The 14,469-nt window shown below is 52.4% G+C and overlaps 1 protein-coding gene across 1 annotated transcript in view; it reads right to left on the bottom strand.

Annotated features, from left to right (window-relative positions):
* Nucleotides 1-11,040: 11,040 nt before the first annotated feature.
* Nucleotides 11,041-14,469, bottom strand: part of LOC137525920 (macrophage receptor MARCO-like) — a 78,796-nt gene continuing 75,367 nt past the window's right edge. The window contains exon 17 of the mRNA XM_068247132.1: nt 11,041-12,504. Within this exon, the coding sequence (XP_068103233.1) occupies nt 12,374-12,504 (131 nt within the window). The 3' untranslated portion in view covers nt 11,041-12,373. The remainder of the gene's footprint in view (nt 12,505-14,469) is intronic.

Here is a 14,469-nt window from a genome sequence, read left to right on the forward strand (position 1 = left end):
CTATATAATAATATTAAGTGTCTCTGTGTCCCATGTACCTGTGTGTGTCCTTTTGTTGCAGGGCGCATGTGCAGAGAGGGATGCAGAGACATAGAGAGCGGCTTGCAGGGGAAGACGGGGCAAGAAGGGGCGGATCTACGCCTGGCGGCAGGTGTGCGCGTGCGAGGTGGGTGTGGCAGGTGTGCGCACGTGGCGTGCGTGTGCCTGCGCAGTGACAGACCTAGCCCATTTTTAAATGGGCTACAGTCACTAGTAAGTAGTAAGTGGAATAAAGTGATGCTTTTGATTTGGAAATATCGCATTCGAAAATTACAATGGACCCGATATAAAACTATCGTCAGATAGTATTTTACCCCGGCAAAGATGGCAACGTTTGCGGGTATCAGAGAGAACTTATGTTGGAGGTGTGACCAAGGCTGTGGGGATGAGTTCCATATGTGGTGGGGATGTCCGTTGGTAGGAGGATTCTGGAAAGAATTGGAAGATTTCTAGGGTAGATACCTTAAAGGATACCCGAAGTGACATGTGACATGATGAGATAGACATGTGTTTATACAGTGCCTAGCACACAAATAACTAGGCTGTGTTCCTTTTTTTCTTTCTCTGCCTGAAAGAGTTAAATATCAGGTATGCAAGTCAGGTATCAGGTATGCAGGGCCGGGCCGAGGCATAGGCTGGAGAGGCTCCAGCCTCAGGGCGCAGTGTAGGAGGGGGCGCACAATTCATTCAGCTGTCATTCCTAATTGTGTTTGAAGCAGAAATAAATAAGAAAATGGGATACATAGCAGTGACTGCAAGCCAGATAACTAGATATTAAGGTGTTAGGGAGGTTGTGGACCCTGTGGCCCTCTTAGTCTAATAGCAATCAGTGTGTGATGGCTGGGGTGGGAGGGATGGAGGGGCGCACTTTGGTGTCTCAGCCTTGGGTGCTGGAGGACCTTGTCCCAGCTCTGCAGGTATGCAAGTCCTGACTCAGACAGGAAGTGACTACAGTGTGACCCTCACTGGTAAGAAATTCCCCTTTTTTACCTATACCTTTTTTTGCTCTAAGAACCCATTTTCTGCTAGGAAAATGTTTTATAGTTGGAATTTCTTATCAGTGAGGGTCACACTGTAGTCACTTCCTGTCTAAGTCAGGACTGAGTCAGCCACTTGCATACCTGATATTTAACTCTTTCAGGCAGAGAAAGAAAAAAAAGGAACACAGCATAGTTATTTGTGTGCTAGGCACTGTATAAACACATGTCTATCTCATCATGTCACATGTCACTTCGGGTATCCTTTAAGACGGATATCCGGATACTCCCAGTGGAAGCTACATTGGGGTTAGTTAAAAATGAGGAGAATAATGTAATTAAAGGGACCCCGAGCAGTACGGGAAATTAAAAGAGTACACTTACCTGGGGCTTCCTCCAGGCCACCGTAGGTGGAGAGGTCCCCCAGCGTCCACCTGGCTCCTCTCCTTGTGCCCCCGCTGTCCGACGTTACTGGCGACACCCGGGGTAGGTGTTGGGCCGGCTCTTCCTGGTTAATGACGCATGGCGTCATCACACTGGCCGCTTTGCATCATCACGTAATATCATTGCCCAGAATTGGAAAAGTAAAGACTCAATTGGACTAGCTGTATGGTTAGCAGGAATGTATGATTTTTGGGAGGAGGCGGAGCTTGTTGAGGAGGGGTTACATGCTGATAGAGAAGTCGATAAGCGGATTAGAAACCTTAAAAATACGTGGAAGGCATTACTGGCAGGGACAAGAAACTAGACAGATATAATGCGGTATGATCTGATAGGGCTGATTGGATAGATTGTGTGTGCTTAGCATGCTTTAAGGCTCATTCACACTAGAGAGTTTTGCCGGTGATTTCGTCAAAACACTCAAGTGCTAGCGCTTTTTAAAGCGCTAGTGCAATGATACCCTATGGGCCCGTTCTCACTTCGGCGATTTGCGTTAATCACTGGCGATTAACGCAAATCGCCAAACGCAAACGTGTAGCCTGCACCATTTTCAGGCAATTTCCTGGCGATTGCGTTTCAGTGCTATAGAAGCGCTAAACGCGATCGCAGAAAAATCGATGCACTATCCAGTGATTTTTCCGCATTAAATCGGGAAAAATCACTCCCACAACCACCGGCGTTTCGCGCTTTTAAGTGTGAATGGGCCCTTAGGGTGGATGGATATTTGAATGTTAGCTTGGTTGGTTCAGCAAACCCTCATGGATAACTTCATCTCTAGTAGGGGCGGTGCTGCTGGACTGATGGTATGAAAGTGATTGTATGTATGTTCGTATGCGTGGTTATATACTGTACGTATGTGTATGTATATGAAAATACGTGCAATCATGTCGGCAGATATGCCCAGAAAATACGTGCAATCATGTCGGCAGATATGCCCAGAAAATACGAGCAATCATGTCGGCAGATATGCCCAGAAAATACGTGCAATCATGTCGGCAGATATGCCCAGAAAATACGTGCAATCATGTCGGCAGATATGCCCAGAAAATACGAGCAATCATGTCGGCAGATATGCCCAGAAAATACGTGCAATCACGTCGGCAGATATGCCCAGAAAATATGTGCAATCACGTCGGCAGATATGCCCAGAAAATACGTGCAATCATGTCGGCAGATTTGCGCAGAAAATACGTGCAATCATGTCGGCAGATATGCCCAGAAAATACGTGCAATCATGTGGCAGACCTGCCCAGAACATACACCTGCTAATATAATTAAAAAAACAAAAACATTTACTCACCTGCAGCAGCAGACCTCCTGTCCCAGCCTCCATCCGGCGCGCAGCTCCCATAGGTAGTTGGGTGGATAGGTAGCCTGGTGGGTGGGTGAGTGGGTGGGTGAGTGGGTGGGTAGCCTGGTGGGTGGGTGGGTAGGTAGCCTGGTGGGTGGGTAGGTAGCCCTTAGCCGGGAGGGTAGGTAGGAAGCCTGGTGGGTGGGTAGGTAGCCGGGTGGGTAGGTGGTTAGGTAGCCGGGTGGGTAGGTAGGTAGCAAGCCTGGTGGGTGGGTAGGTAGCCGGGTGGGTAGGTGGTTAGGTAGCCGGGTGGGTAGGTAGGTGGGAAGCCTGGTGGGTGAGTAGGTAGCCGGGTGGGTAGGTAGGAAGCCTGGTGGGTGGGTAGGTAGCCGGGTGGGTAGGTAGGTAGGAAGCCTGGTGGGTAGGTAGGTAGGAAGCCTGGTGGGTGGGTAGGTAGCCGGGTGGGTAGGTAGGTAGGAAGCCTGGTGGGTGGGTCGGTGGATAGGTAGCCGGGTGGGTAGGTAGGTAGGTAGCCGGGTGGGTAGGTAGCCTGGTGGGTGGGTAGGTAGCCGGGTGGGTGGCTAGTAGTTGGGTGGGTGGTTAGGTAGGAAGCCTGGTGGGTGGGTAGGTAGCCGGGTGGGTAGGTGGTTAGGTAGCCGGTTGGGTAGGTAGGTAGGAAGCCTGGTGGGTGGTTAGGTAGTCGGGTGGGTAGGTAGGTAGGAAGCCTGGTGGGTGGGTAGGTGGTTAGGTAGCCGGGTGGGTAGGTAGGTAGCCGGGTGGGTAGGTAGCCTGGTGGGTGGGTAGGTAGCCGGGTGGGTGGTTAGGTAGTTGGGTGGGTGGTTAGGTAGGAAGCCTGGTGGGTGGGTAGGTAGCCGGGTGGGTAGGTGGTTAGGTAGCCGGTTGGGTAGGTAGGTAGGAAGCCTGGTGGGTGAGTAGGTAGTCGGGTGGGTAGGTAGGTAGGAAGCCTGGTGGGTGGGTGGGTGGGTAGGTAGCCGGGTGGGTAGGTGGTTAGGTAGCCGGGTGGGTAGGTAGGTAGGAAGCCTGGTGGGTGGGTGGGTAGGTAGCCGGGTGGGTAGGTAGGTAGGAAGCCTGGTGGGTGGGTAGGTAGCCGGGTGGGTAGATGGTTAGATAGCCGGGTGGGTAGGTAGGTAGGAAGCCTGGTGGGTGGGTAGGTAGCTGGGTGGGTAGGTGGTTAGGTAGCCGGGTGGGTAGGTAGGTAGGAAGCCTGGTGGGTGGGTAGGTAGCCAGGTGGGTAGGTGGTTAGGTAGCCGGGTGGGTAGGTAGGTGGGAAGCCTGGTGGGTGAGTAGGTAGCCGGGTGGGTAGGTAGGAAGCCTGGTGGGTGGGTAGGTAGCCGGGTGGGTAGGTAGGTAGGAAGCCTGGTGGGTAGGTAGGTAGGAAGCCTGGTGGGTGGGTAGGTAGCCGGGTGGGTAGGTAGGTAGGAAGCCTGGTTGGTGGGTAGGTGGTTAGGTAGCCGGGTGGGTAGGTAGGTAGCCGGGTGGGTAGGTAGCCTGGTGGGTGGGTAGGTAGCCGAGTGGGTGGTTAGGTAGTTGGGTGGGTGGTTAGGTAGGAAGCCTGGTGGGTGGGTAGGTAGCCGGTTGGGTAGGTAGGTAGGAAGCCTGGTGGGTGGTTAGGTAGTCGGGTGGGTAGGTAGGTAGGAAGCCTGGTGGGTGGGTAGGTGGTTAGGTAGCCGGGTGGGTAGGTAGGTAGGTAGCCGGGTGGGTAGGTAGCCTGGTGGGTGGGTAGGTAGCCGGGTGGGTGGTTAGGTAGTTGGGTGGGTGGTTAGGTAGGAAGCCTGGTGGGTGGGTAGGTAGCCGGGTGGGTAGGTGGGTAGGTAGCCGGTTGGGTAGGTAGGTAGGAAGCCTGGTGGGTGGTTAGGTAGTCGGGTGGGTAGGTAGGTAGGAAGCCGGGTGGGTAGATAGGTGGGTAGGTAGCCGGGTGGGTGGGTGGTTGGGTAGCTATCCGGGTGCGGGGCCCGACTCCTATCCTCCCCCCCCTTCCTCACCTCGGGAGGCCCCCCTCCCGATATGCGCGGCGGGAGAGCGGCAAATACAGGAAGTCTCCGGGGCTCCAGGCAGGCGCTAGAGGCTCAGCCGCTTGGTCTCCAATATGTCTCCAACTCTGTATACTGCTCGCTACTTCCTGGTTTAGTAGCGAGCCGTATATAGAGTTAGAGACATCGGAGACCAAGCGGCGGCTGAGCCTCTAGCGCCTGCCTGGAGCCCCGGAGACATCCTCTATTTGCCGCTCTCCCGCCGCGCATACCGGGAGGGGGGCCCCCCGAGGTGAGGGAGGGAGGGAGGATAGGAGTCGGGGCCCCCCAGGGAAAAATAAATATATATATATATATATATATATATATATATATATATATATATATATATATATATATATATAAAATACTTAATGGGCCCCTGAAGCAACGGAACTTCAGGGGCCCTCATGCGGCGTATGTCCGCCACTGATTCTACTCATTTATTAAACGGTTTTAAGCTATGAGAGTTTGTGTTTGGAGGTTTTTATAAGGCCAAGAGGAACAGACAGCCATTGCCCACCGGGAACCATATCCAGCGATGTCTGCTGGTGTGTCAGGGGTCAGCCATATGTTTTGGTGAGCGCATTGTTGTGCCATGTGTAATGCAGCCACATACTGGTGTTGGTGTGCTGTGATGGCGTCTTTCACAAGATGTGGTGTGTAGATTCCATTTTTAAAGAAGGTTTTATGCTATGCATCTATCTATTCTGTTGTTTTATGGATCACATGAGATAGTGACACCAGAGCAGTCCCAGGAATATCAGCAGAGCCGAATGATCTGGACACGCTATAGGAGCTGTCTGTAGCCGGTCAGCCACATTATCTGCTGAGCGCAGAGATTTGCCTACTTTGGTGGAGGAAGTTTATACACGATTACTTGGCACAAACACTGGAGTGAATTGTGGTGGTTTCATATGGATAACAGAACTTCACTATATATGGTTTCTGTTTTTCTGCCCTTTTTGTGAGGTTGTTGACTTCCACAGTTTTATATGAAGATTTGAAGACTGGAACTGGGGATATTGACTGTGTGCGATTGGACTATACTTGGGTATCGGTTGAATATCATATACTGTAGAGTGCTCTGTATTTGTGTATTTGATCTTAGGAGATTATCCTCTCCATACATAGCGCTCCAGAAATCTGCTTGTGTTTCTAGTCTGAGTTAGGGGAGGAGCCACCTGCCACTTGCAATAATAAACTTTAAAGGGGCACTATAGCGAAATTTTTTAAAATTAATAAGAAGTATGTTTTTAACCAGAGTAAAATAAGCCATAAATGACTTTTCTCCTATGTTGCTGTCACTTACAGTAGGTAGTAGAAATCTGATAGAAGTAACAGGTTTTGGACTAGTCCATCTCTTCATAGAGGATTCTCAGCAAGGCTTTTATTCTTAATAAAGATATTCCCTAAAAAGGATTTAAACAATGATGCCGGCCAGCTTCCCTGCTCTCTACACAGTTTCTTGGCAGTTGGACAGAGCAACTGCCATTCACTAAGTGCTTTTGAAAATAAATAAATCCCTGAGAATCCCCCATGAAGAGATGGACTAGTCCAAAATCTGTCGCTTCTGTCAGATTTCTACTACCTACTGTAAGTGACAGCAACAGATGACAAAAGTAATTTATGGCTCATTTTACTCTGGAAAAAACATACTTCTTATTTGTATGTGTTTGCACATATTTTAAATTTAATTTTTTTTTTTGCCATAGTGCCCCTTTAATGACTCATGCTGTCTAGTTGGAGAAAAGACAGCAGGAGTCATCCATTAGTATGGGGAGGAGTCAGAAGCATGAGTCATCTGTTAGGTAGGAGGAGTCAGCAGCATGAGTCATCCGTTAGTAAGGAGGAGTAGTCACAAGCATGAGTCATCTGTTAGGTGGGAGGAGACAGAAGCATGAGTCATCTGTTAGTAGGTGGGAGGAGTCAGCCGCATGAGTCATGTGTCAGTAGGTGGGAGGAGTCAGCGACAGGCTTGAGTGACTTGCAGGTTTTTTTTCATATGGCTGGAGGAGGCAGAAGTAAAGGTGTGAAGGGGTTAAGAGGCAAGGCAGACTTTGCAGGGTGGCTGGATGGTGTACTGATTAAAGAGAACCAGAGATGAAGCACTTGTATTTTACCTTATAAATCAGTGGGAACATGACAGTAAACGCCTAATCTGCTCTTTGTTTCATTGTTCTCTGTTTAATCTGACTGTTATCACCTCTGATAAGAATCCCCGACTGAGCACTCAGTCTGGCTTTGCTACGGAAAGATTATAGCCGAGTCTGTCTTTTCAAGCACAAGCCTGCCCCCTTGTGGCTCTGCTATAATGACTCAGCTATAATCCCTGCAAAGCCAGACTGAATGCTCAGTCTGGGATTCTTATCACAGCTGATAAAAAAGACACTTTTAGCAGTGAGGATAAAACAGAGAGCAGGGTAAGTGTTTTCTCTAATGTTCTTACTGATATATATGGTAAAATACACAAGGGTGCTTTGTCTCTGGTTCCCTTTAAGGGCCTGCTTGTTCAGTAAGACAGCACCTATTCAGTAGGAGACGTTGGGCAAGATTCCCTAACACTGCTACTGCCTATAGAGCTCCCCCTAGTGGCTGCAGCTCTGGCCTAACACTGCTACTGCCTATAGAGCATCCCCTAGTGGCTGCAGCTCTGGCCTAACACTGCTACTGCTTATAGAGTGCCCCCTAGTGGCTGCAGCTCTGGCCTAACACTGCTACTGCCTATAGAGCGCACACTAGTGGCTGCAGCTCTGGCCTAACACTGCTACTGCCTATAGAGCCCCCCCTAGTGGCTGCAGCTCTGGCCTAACACTGCTACTGCCTATAGAGCGCCCCCTAGTGGCTGCAGCTCTGGCCTAACACTGCTACTGCCTATAGAGTGCCCCCTAGTGGCTGCAGCTCTGGCCTAACACTGCTACTGCCTATAGAGCGCCCCCTAGTGGCTGCAGCTCTGGCCTAACACTGCTACTGCCTATAGAGCGCCCCCTAGTGGCTGCAGCTCTGGCCTAACACTGCTACTGCCTATAGAGCGCGTCCTAGTGGCTGCAGCTCTGGCCTAGCACTGCTACAGCCTATAGAGCGCCCCCTAGTGGCTGCAGCTCTGGCCTAACACTGCTACTGCCTATAGAGCGCTTCCTAGTGGCTGCAGCTCTGGCCTAACACTGCTACTGCCTATAGAGCGCCCCCTAGTGGCTGCAGCTCTAGCCTAACACTGCTACTGCCTATAGAGCGTCCCCTAGTGGCTGCAGCTCTGGCCTAACACTGCTACTGCTTATAGAGCGCCCCCTAGTGGCTGCAGCTCTGGCCTAACACTGCTACTGCTTATAGAGCGCCCCCTAGTGGCTGCAGCTCTGGCCTAACACTGCTACTGCCTATAGAGCGCCCCCTAGTGGCTGCAGCTCTGGCCTAACACTGCTACTGCCTATAGAGCGCACACTAGTGGCTGCAGCTCTGGCCTAACACTGCTACTGCCTATAGAGCGCCCCCTAGTGGCTGCAGCTCTGGCCTAACACTGCTACTGCCTATAGAGCATCCCCTAGTGGCTGCAGCTCTGGCCTAACACTGCTACTGTCTATAGAGCGCCCCCTAGTGGCTGCAGCTCTGGCCTAACACTGCTACTGCCTATAGAGCGCCCCCTAGTGGCTGCAGCTCTGGCCTAACACTGCTACTGCCTATAGAGCGCCCCCTAGTGGCTGCAGCTCTGGCCTAACACTGCTACTGCCTATAGAGCGCCCCCTAGTGGCTGCAGCTCTGGCCTAACACTGCTACTGCCTATAGAGCGCCCCCTAGTGGCTGCAGCTTTGGCCTAACACTGCTACTGCCTATAGAGCATCCCCTAGTGGCTGCAGCTCTGGCCTAACACTGCTACTGTCTATAGAGCGCCCCCTAGTGGCTGCAGCTCTGGCCTAACACTGCTACTGCCTATAGAGCGCCCCCTAGTGGCTGCAGCTCTGGCCTAACACTGCTACTGCCTATAGAGCGCCCCCTAGTGGCTGCAGCTCTGGCCTAACACTGCTACTGCCTATAGAGCGCCCCCTAGTGGCTGCAGCTCTGGCCTAACACTGCTACTGCCTATAGAGCGCCCCCCTAGTGGCTGCAGCTCTGGCCTAACACTGCTACTGCCTATAGAGCGCCCCCTAGTGGCTGCAGCTCTGGCCTAACACTGCTACTGCCTATAGAGCGCCCCCTAGTGGCTGCAGCTCTGGCCTAACACTGCTACTGCCTATATATTGTGCCCCCTAGTGGCTGCAGCTCTGGCCTAACACTGCTACTGCCTATAGAGCGCCTCCTAGTGGCTGCAGCTCTGGCCTAACACTGCTACTGCCTATAGAGCGCTCCCTAGTGGCTGCAGCTCTGGCCTAACACTGCTACTGCCTATAGAGCGCCCCCTAGTGGCTGCAGCTCTAGCCTAACACTGCTACTGCCTATAGAGCGCCCCCTAGTGGCTGCAGCTCTGGCCTAACACTGCTACTGCCTATAGAGCACCCCCTAGTGGCTGCAGCTCTAGCCTAACACTGCTACTGCCTATAGAGCGCCTCCTAGTGGCTGCAGCTCTGGCCTAACACTGCTACTGCCTATAGAGCGCTCCCTAGTGGCTGCAGCTCTAGCCTAACACTGCTACTGCCTATAGAGCGCCTCCTAGTGGCTGCAGCTCTGGCCTAACACTGCTACTGCCTATAGAGCGCCTCCTAGTGGCTGCAGCTCTTGCCTAACACTGCTACTGCCTATAGAGCGCCCCCTCGTGGCTGCAGCTCTGGCCTAACACTGCTACTGCCTATAGAGCACCCCATAGTGGCTGCAGCTCTGGCCTAACATTGCTACTGCCTATAGAGCGCCCCCTAGTGGCTGCAGCTCTAGCCTAACACTGCTACTGCCTATAGAGCGCCCCCTAGTGGCTGCAGCTCTAGCCTAACACTGCTACTGCCTATAGAGCGCCCCCTAGTGGCTGCAGCTCTAGCCTAACACTGCTACTGCCTATAGAGCGCCCCCTAGTGGCTGCAGCTCCGGCCTAACACTGCTACTGCCTATAGAGCACCCCCTAGTGGCTGCAGCTCTGGCCTAACACTGCTACTGTCTATAGAGCGCCCCCTAGTGGCTGCAGCTCTGGCCTAACACTGCTACTGCCTATAGAGCATCCCCTAGTGGCTGCAGCTCTGGCCTAACACTGCTACTGCCTATAGAGCGCCCCCTAGTGGCTGCAGCTTTGGCCTAACACTGCTACTGCCTATAGAGCATCCCCTAGTGGCTGCAGCTCTGGCCTAACACTGCTACTGTCTATAGAGCGCCCCCTAGTGGCTGCAGCTCTGGCCTAACACTGCTACTGCCTATAGAGCGCCCCCTAGAGTGCCCCCTAGTGGCTGCAGCTCTGGCCTAGCACTGCTACTGCCTATAGAGCACCCCCTAGTGGCTGCAGCTCTGGCCTAACACTGCTACTGCCTATAGAGCGCCCCCTAGTGGCTGCAGCTCTGGCCTAACACTGCTACTGCCTATACAGCGCCTCCTAGTGGCTGCAGCTCCGGCCTAACACTGCTACTGCCTATAGAGTGCCCCCTAGTGGCTGCAGCTCTGGCCTAACACTGCTACTGCCTATAGAGCACCCCCTAGCGGCTGCAGCTCTGGCCTAACACTGCTACTGCCTATACAGCGCCTCCTAGTGGCTGCAGCTCCGGCCTAACACTGCTACTGCCTATAGAGCACCCCCTAGTGGCTGCAGCTCTGGCCTAACACTGCTACTGCCTATAGAGCTCCCCCTAGTGGCTGCAGCTCTGGCCTAACACTGCTACTGCCTATACAGCGCCTCCTAGTGGCTGCAGCTCCGGCCTAACACTGCTACTGCCTATAGAGTGCCCCCTAGTGGCTGCAGCTCTGGCCTAACACTGCTACTGCCTATAGAGCACCCCCTAGCGGCTGCAGCTCTGGCCTAACACTGCTACTGCCTATACAGCGCCTCCTAGTGGCTGCAGCTCCGGCCTAACACTGCTACTGCCTATAGAGCACCCCCTAGTGGCTGCAGCTCTGGCCTAACACTGCTACTGCCTATAGAGCTCCCCCTAGTGGCTGCAGCTCTGGCCTAACACTGCTACTGCCTATAGGGCTCCTCCTAGTGGCTGCAGCTCCGGTGCTTTGAGTCCGCCAGGAGAAAAGCGTGATATAAATGTTCTGTGTGAGTAAAACATACATTTTATTCATACATACATACATAGCATCACAAGCTACACAACTTGTTATAATACATAAAATAACGACATAAAATCAAGCATTTTATGGTTCAAAATATTGATTTTATTAACCAAGTGCAGCTTTTATTTCCTGTGGCTGCGGCAGGGAATTATGGAGAGTGACGTAGCCGTACCGCCATCTCGGGGGTGATTGGTGCGTAGCAATAGGGGGTACAGAGGCCGCAGCTGCACCAGGGCCCCTGGACTAGAGGTGCCCACGTGGTGCCCCCTCTCCTTCTGCATTATCGCTTTCTGGGTGCTGTAGTGGTAAAGAATGATGGAAATAACTAACAAATCATTCCCTTTATCCATCTCCCACAGAGGATTCACGATTATTATTCATACATGTGGTTATTATGTATACAGTGTCTGGGAGGGGGGGGGGGGGGCGTAGGGAAAAATCTGCTCAGGGGCCCATGGCTCTGAAGCTACGCTACTGGATGCCATCACCGCTTTCCTAGTTGCCCCACAATTTTACCTGAAAGAGAAGCTATCCCATAAATACATATTATCCATGAATGAGGATTACAGTTGGAGTTCTTCTCTCGGTGTATCAGAATGCAGATCTGCAGGAAGCAGCCAGCAGGGGGAGCCGTGTATATATGAGGAAACTCCTGTAGTAATTACAGCATACAAATCTTGAGGGGGAGGAGCCTGGCTTGACCCTCCCGCAAATGTCAGCGCATGCATATGAGATTGCCCCAAGTCTTGTGGTTCTCGGGGGTGGGGGTTGGGAGATAGCCTGGATAGAGGGTTCAAAGCTGAAGTTCACCCTCCCACATTTTTGCTACCACGGACACAATTTTGATATTTGATGCAGCTGTTCCAGAGATTCTTTTTGGAAAAGTCAGTCACATAATTCAGAATTCTGTGCATAATCACCTGGCCACGCCCACCACTTTCTCCTGTGGGTGGGGTCAAATCTGTCTGTACTAATCAGTGCCCCCTCCCAGCCCCTCCCATGTCATGTGGTAGTTGATGGGATGGGGGAGGAGTTTGGACAGCTCACAGACTACTGGTTGGTGCAGGCAAGCTGCTTATGACATTGACACAGGAAGCCAGCATAGCGAGCCAGGTAATAACAAATGAATATTGCAAAAATGATTTATGTGCAATGCAGAAAACGTTATGCAATGCAAATTATGATATATTCCAGACAATGTACAGTAAAAACACGTACACACTGTACACACACACACGCACGCACGCACACACAGAATAACGATTATTGACTTTTGCGCCTCAGTCACTGACGTGTCTCCTGCTACATGTATTATGATAATAAACAGCCATGAAGCGACGTGATTGGATGGATGCTGTAATATGGCTTCCTGTATGATTTCCCTGCAGTGCCTGTATGCTCCAGAGGGGGCGCTATGCACACTCCACGCCAGCGTCTTCGCTGTGGCCACAGTTATGAGTCTCCCAGGCAGATTTCGGGCACTCCAATATGCTCTGCTCGCTTCCAGTGCAAGCCACATCGTCCAGCATGATTTTCCCCGTCCCTGCGGAGAGAAACCAACACGTCAACCGAGAACCGCGACACCTCGAGACCCGAGAAGTGTCTGCCCCAGTGGTGTAGCTAAGGAGCTCTGGGCCCCGGTGCAAGGTTTACAGTGCCCCCCCCCCTCCCCCCCAAGCACTCTACACATAACAATTTCTACAGTGCACCAATACTTGCCAAAGACAACCTCAGTGTTGGTGCAAGAAGGGGAGGGGGAACAGTCAATACTATTCAAAGCATCTATAGAAGTGATAATTACCAGCACAGGACCAAGAGAGAGCTAATGGCCCATACTCACAGGCTGCAAAAGTGGCCTGTCGCCAGCACACGTGAGCGTGTGCGCGACAGGCCGGCCACGTGAGCGTGTGCGCGACAGGCCGGCCACGTGAGCGTGTGCGCGACAGGCCGGCCACGTGAGCGTGTGCGCGACAGGCCGGCGACGTGAGCGTGTGCGCGACAGGCCGGCCACGTGAGCGTGTGCGCGACAGGCCGGCCACGTGAGCGTGTGCGCGACAGGCCGGCGACGTGAGCGTGTGCGCGACAGGCCGGCCACGTGAGCGTGTGCGCGACAGGCCGGCCACGTGAGCGTGTGCGCGACAGGCCGGCCACGTGAGCGTGTGCGCGACAGGCCGGCGACGTGAGCGTGTGCGCGACAGGCCGGCCACGTGAGCGTGTGCGCGACAGGCCGGCCACGTGAGCGTGTGCGCGACAGGCCGGCCACGTGAGCGTGTGGGCGACAGGCCGGTGACAGCTCGTCGCCAGGTCCCTCCGCATACACACGGCGCAGGGACCTGGCAACTAATGCGACGGAAGCTGTCACTGTTGTTCCTCCCCCCGCCGGAAGTTGATGGTATTCCCCGGGTGTTGCTGTCGCTAGTCCGCATACTCACGCGGACTAGCGACAGTTGCGGCGGAGATGCGGCGGTAACTGTCGCCAGGCGATTGACCGCGCCAATCGCCTGGCGACAGCAGCGACAAGCGACGATTCGGGGTGCGCACCCGTGCAATGCCTCATACTCACGAGCGACCTGTCGCCGCAACACGCAGCGCGCGCGTGTTGCGGCGACATTTGTAACCCGTGAGTATGGGCCATTATACTGTGAATAAAGGGGCCCATACACTGGTCAATATCAGCCATCGATCGATACTATGGAATCGATCGATAAAAAATCTATTCTATTGAATCAGCCGATCGATCCATTTGCAGCCGATTTCGATTGATTTGATCTATTTGATAGGATGGAAAATCTAGGTGGATCTACTGCTGACAGCAGATCGATGGCCCATAGAGCTGCATTGGATCTAATAGTCCAATAACACATCTAGATCGATTTTCAATAGATTTCCAACAGATTTAATTCTGAAATCTATTGGAAATCTGTTCCTAGTGTGTGGCACACATCAGACAGATACCTCTCAGATTCAACCTGACAGGCATCTGACAGGAATCTATCTGATGGTCGAATCTGCTGCAAATCTATCAGTGTATGGCCACCTCTATAATCTATAAGGGAGGGCCCCTCTGGCCCTGGTGCAGTCACAACCTCTGCATCCCCTATTGTTACGCCCCTGGTCTGCACTGTCTGTAGCAGCCAATCACAGCCTTTATTTCACTCTCGCTGCCCCATCAAGTTATTAAGTTGATCATAAATTTGCATTAACTTGCATGTCTTCAAGCATTCCTAACAGGGGAGTAACTAGAGGGGAGGAGCCCCTGCAGGGGGCCCAAACTACCTTCCCTTCCTCCGATACACGGGACTATTCTTCAAGAACCACTATCGCTAACATGTAAAATACATGTAAACACATACAAACAAGAAGTACGTTTCTTCCAGAGTAAAATGAGCCGTAAATGACTTCTCTCCTATGTTGCTGTCACTTACAGTAGGTGGTAGAAATCTGACAGAACCGTCAGGTTTTGGACTAGCCCATCTCCTCATGGAGGATTCTCAGGATTTTCTTTATT

The sequence above is a fragment of the Hyperolius riggenbachi genome, chromosome 7 (assembly GCF_040937935.1).
Source record: "Hyperolius riggenbachi isolate aHypRig1 chromosome 7, aHypRig1.pri, whole genome shotgun sequence".
NCBI lineage: Eukaryota > Metazoa > Chordata > Amphibia > Anura > Hyperoliidae > Hyperolius > Hyperolius riggenbachi.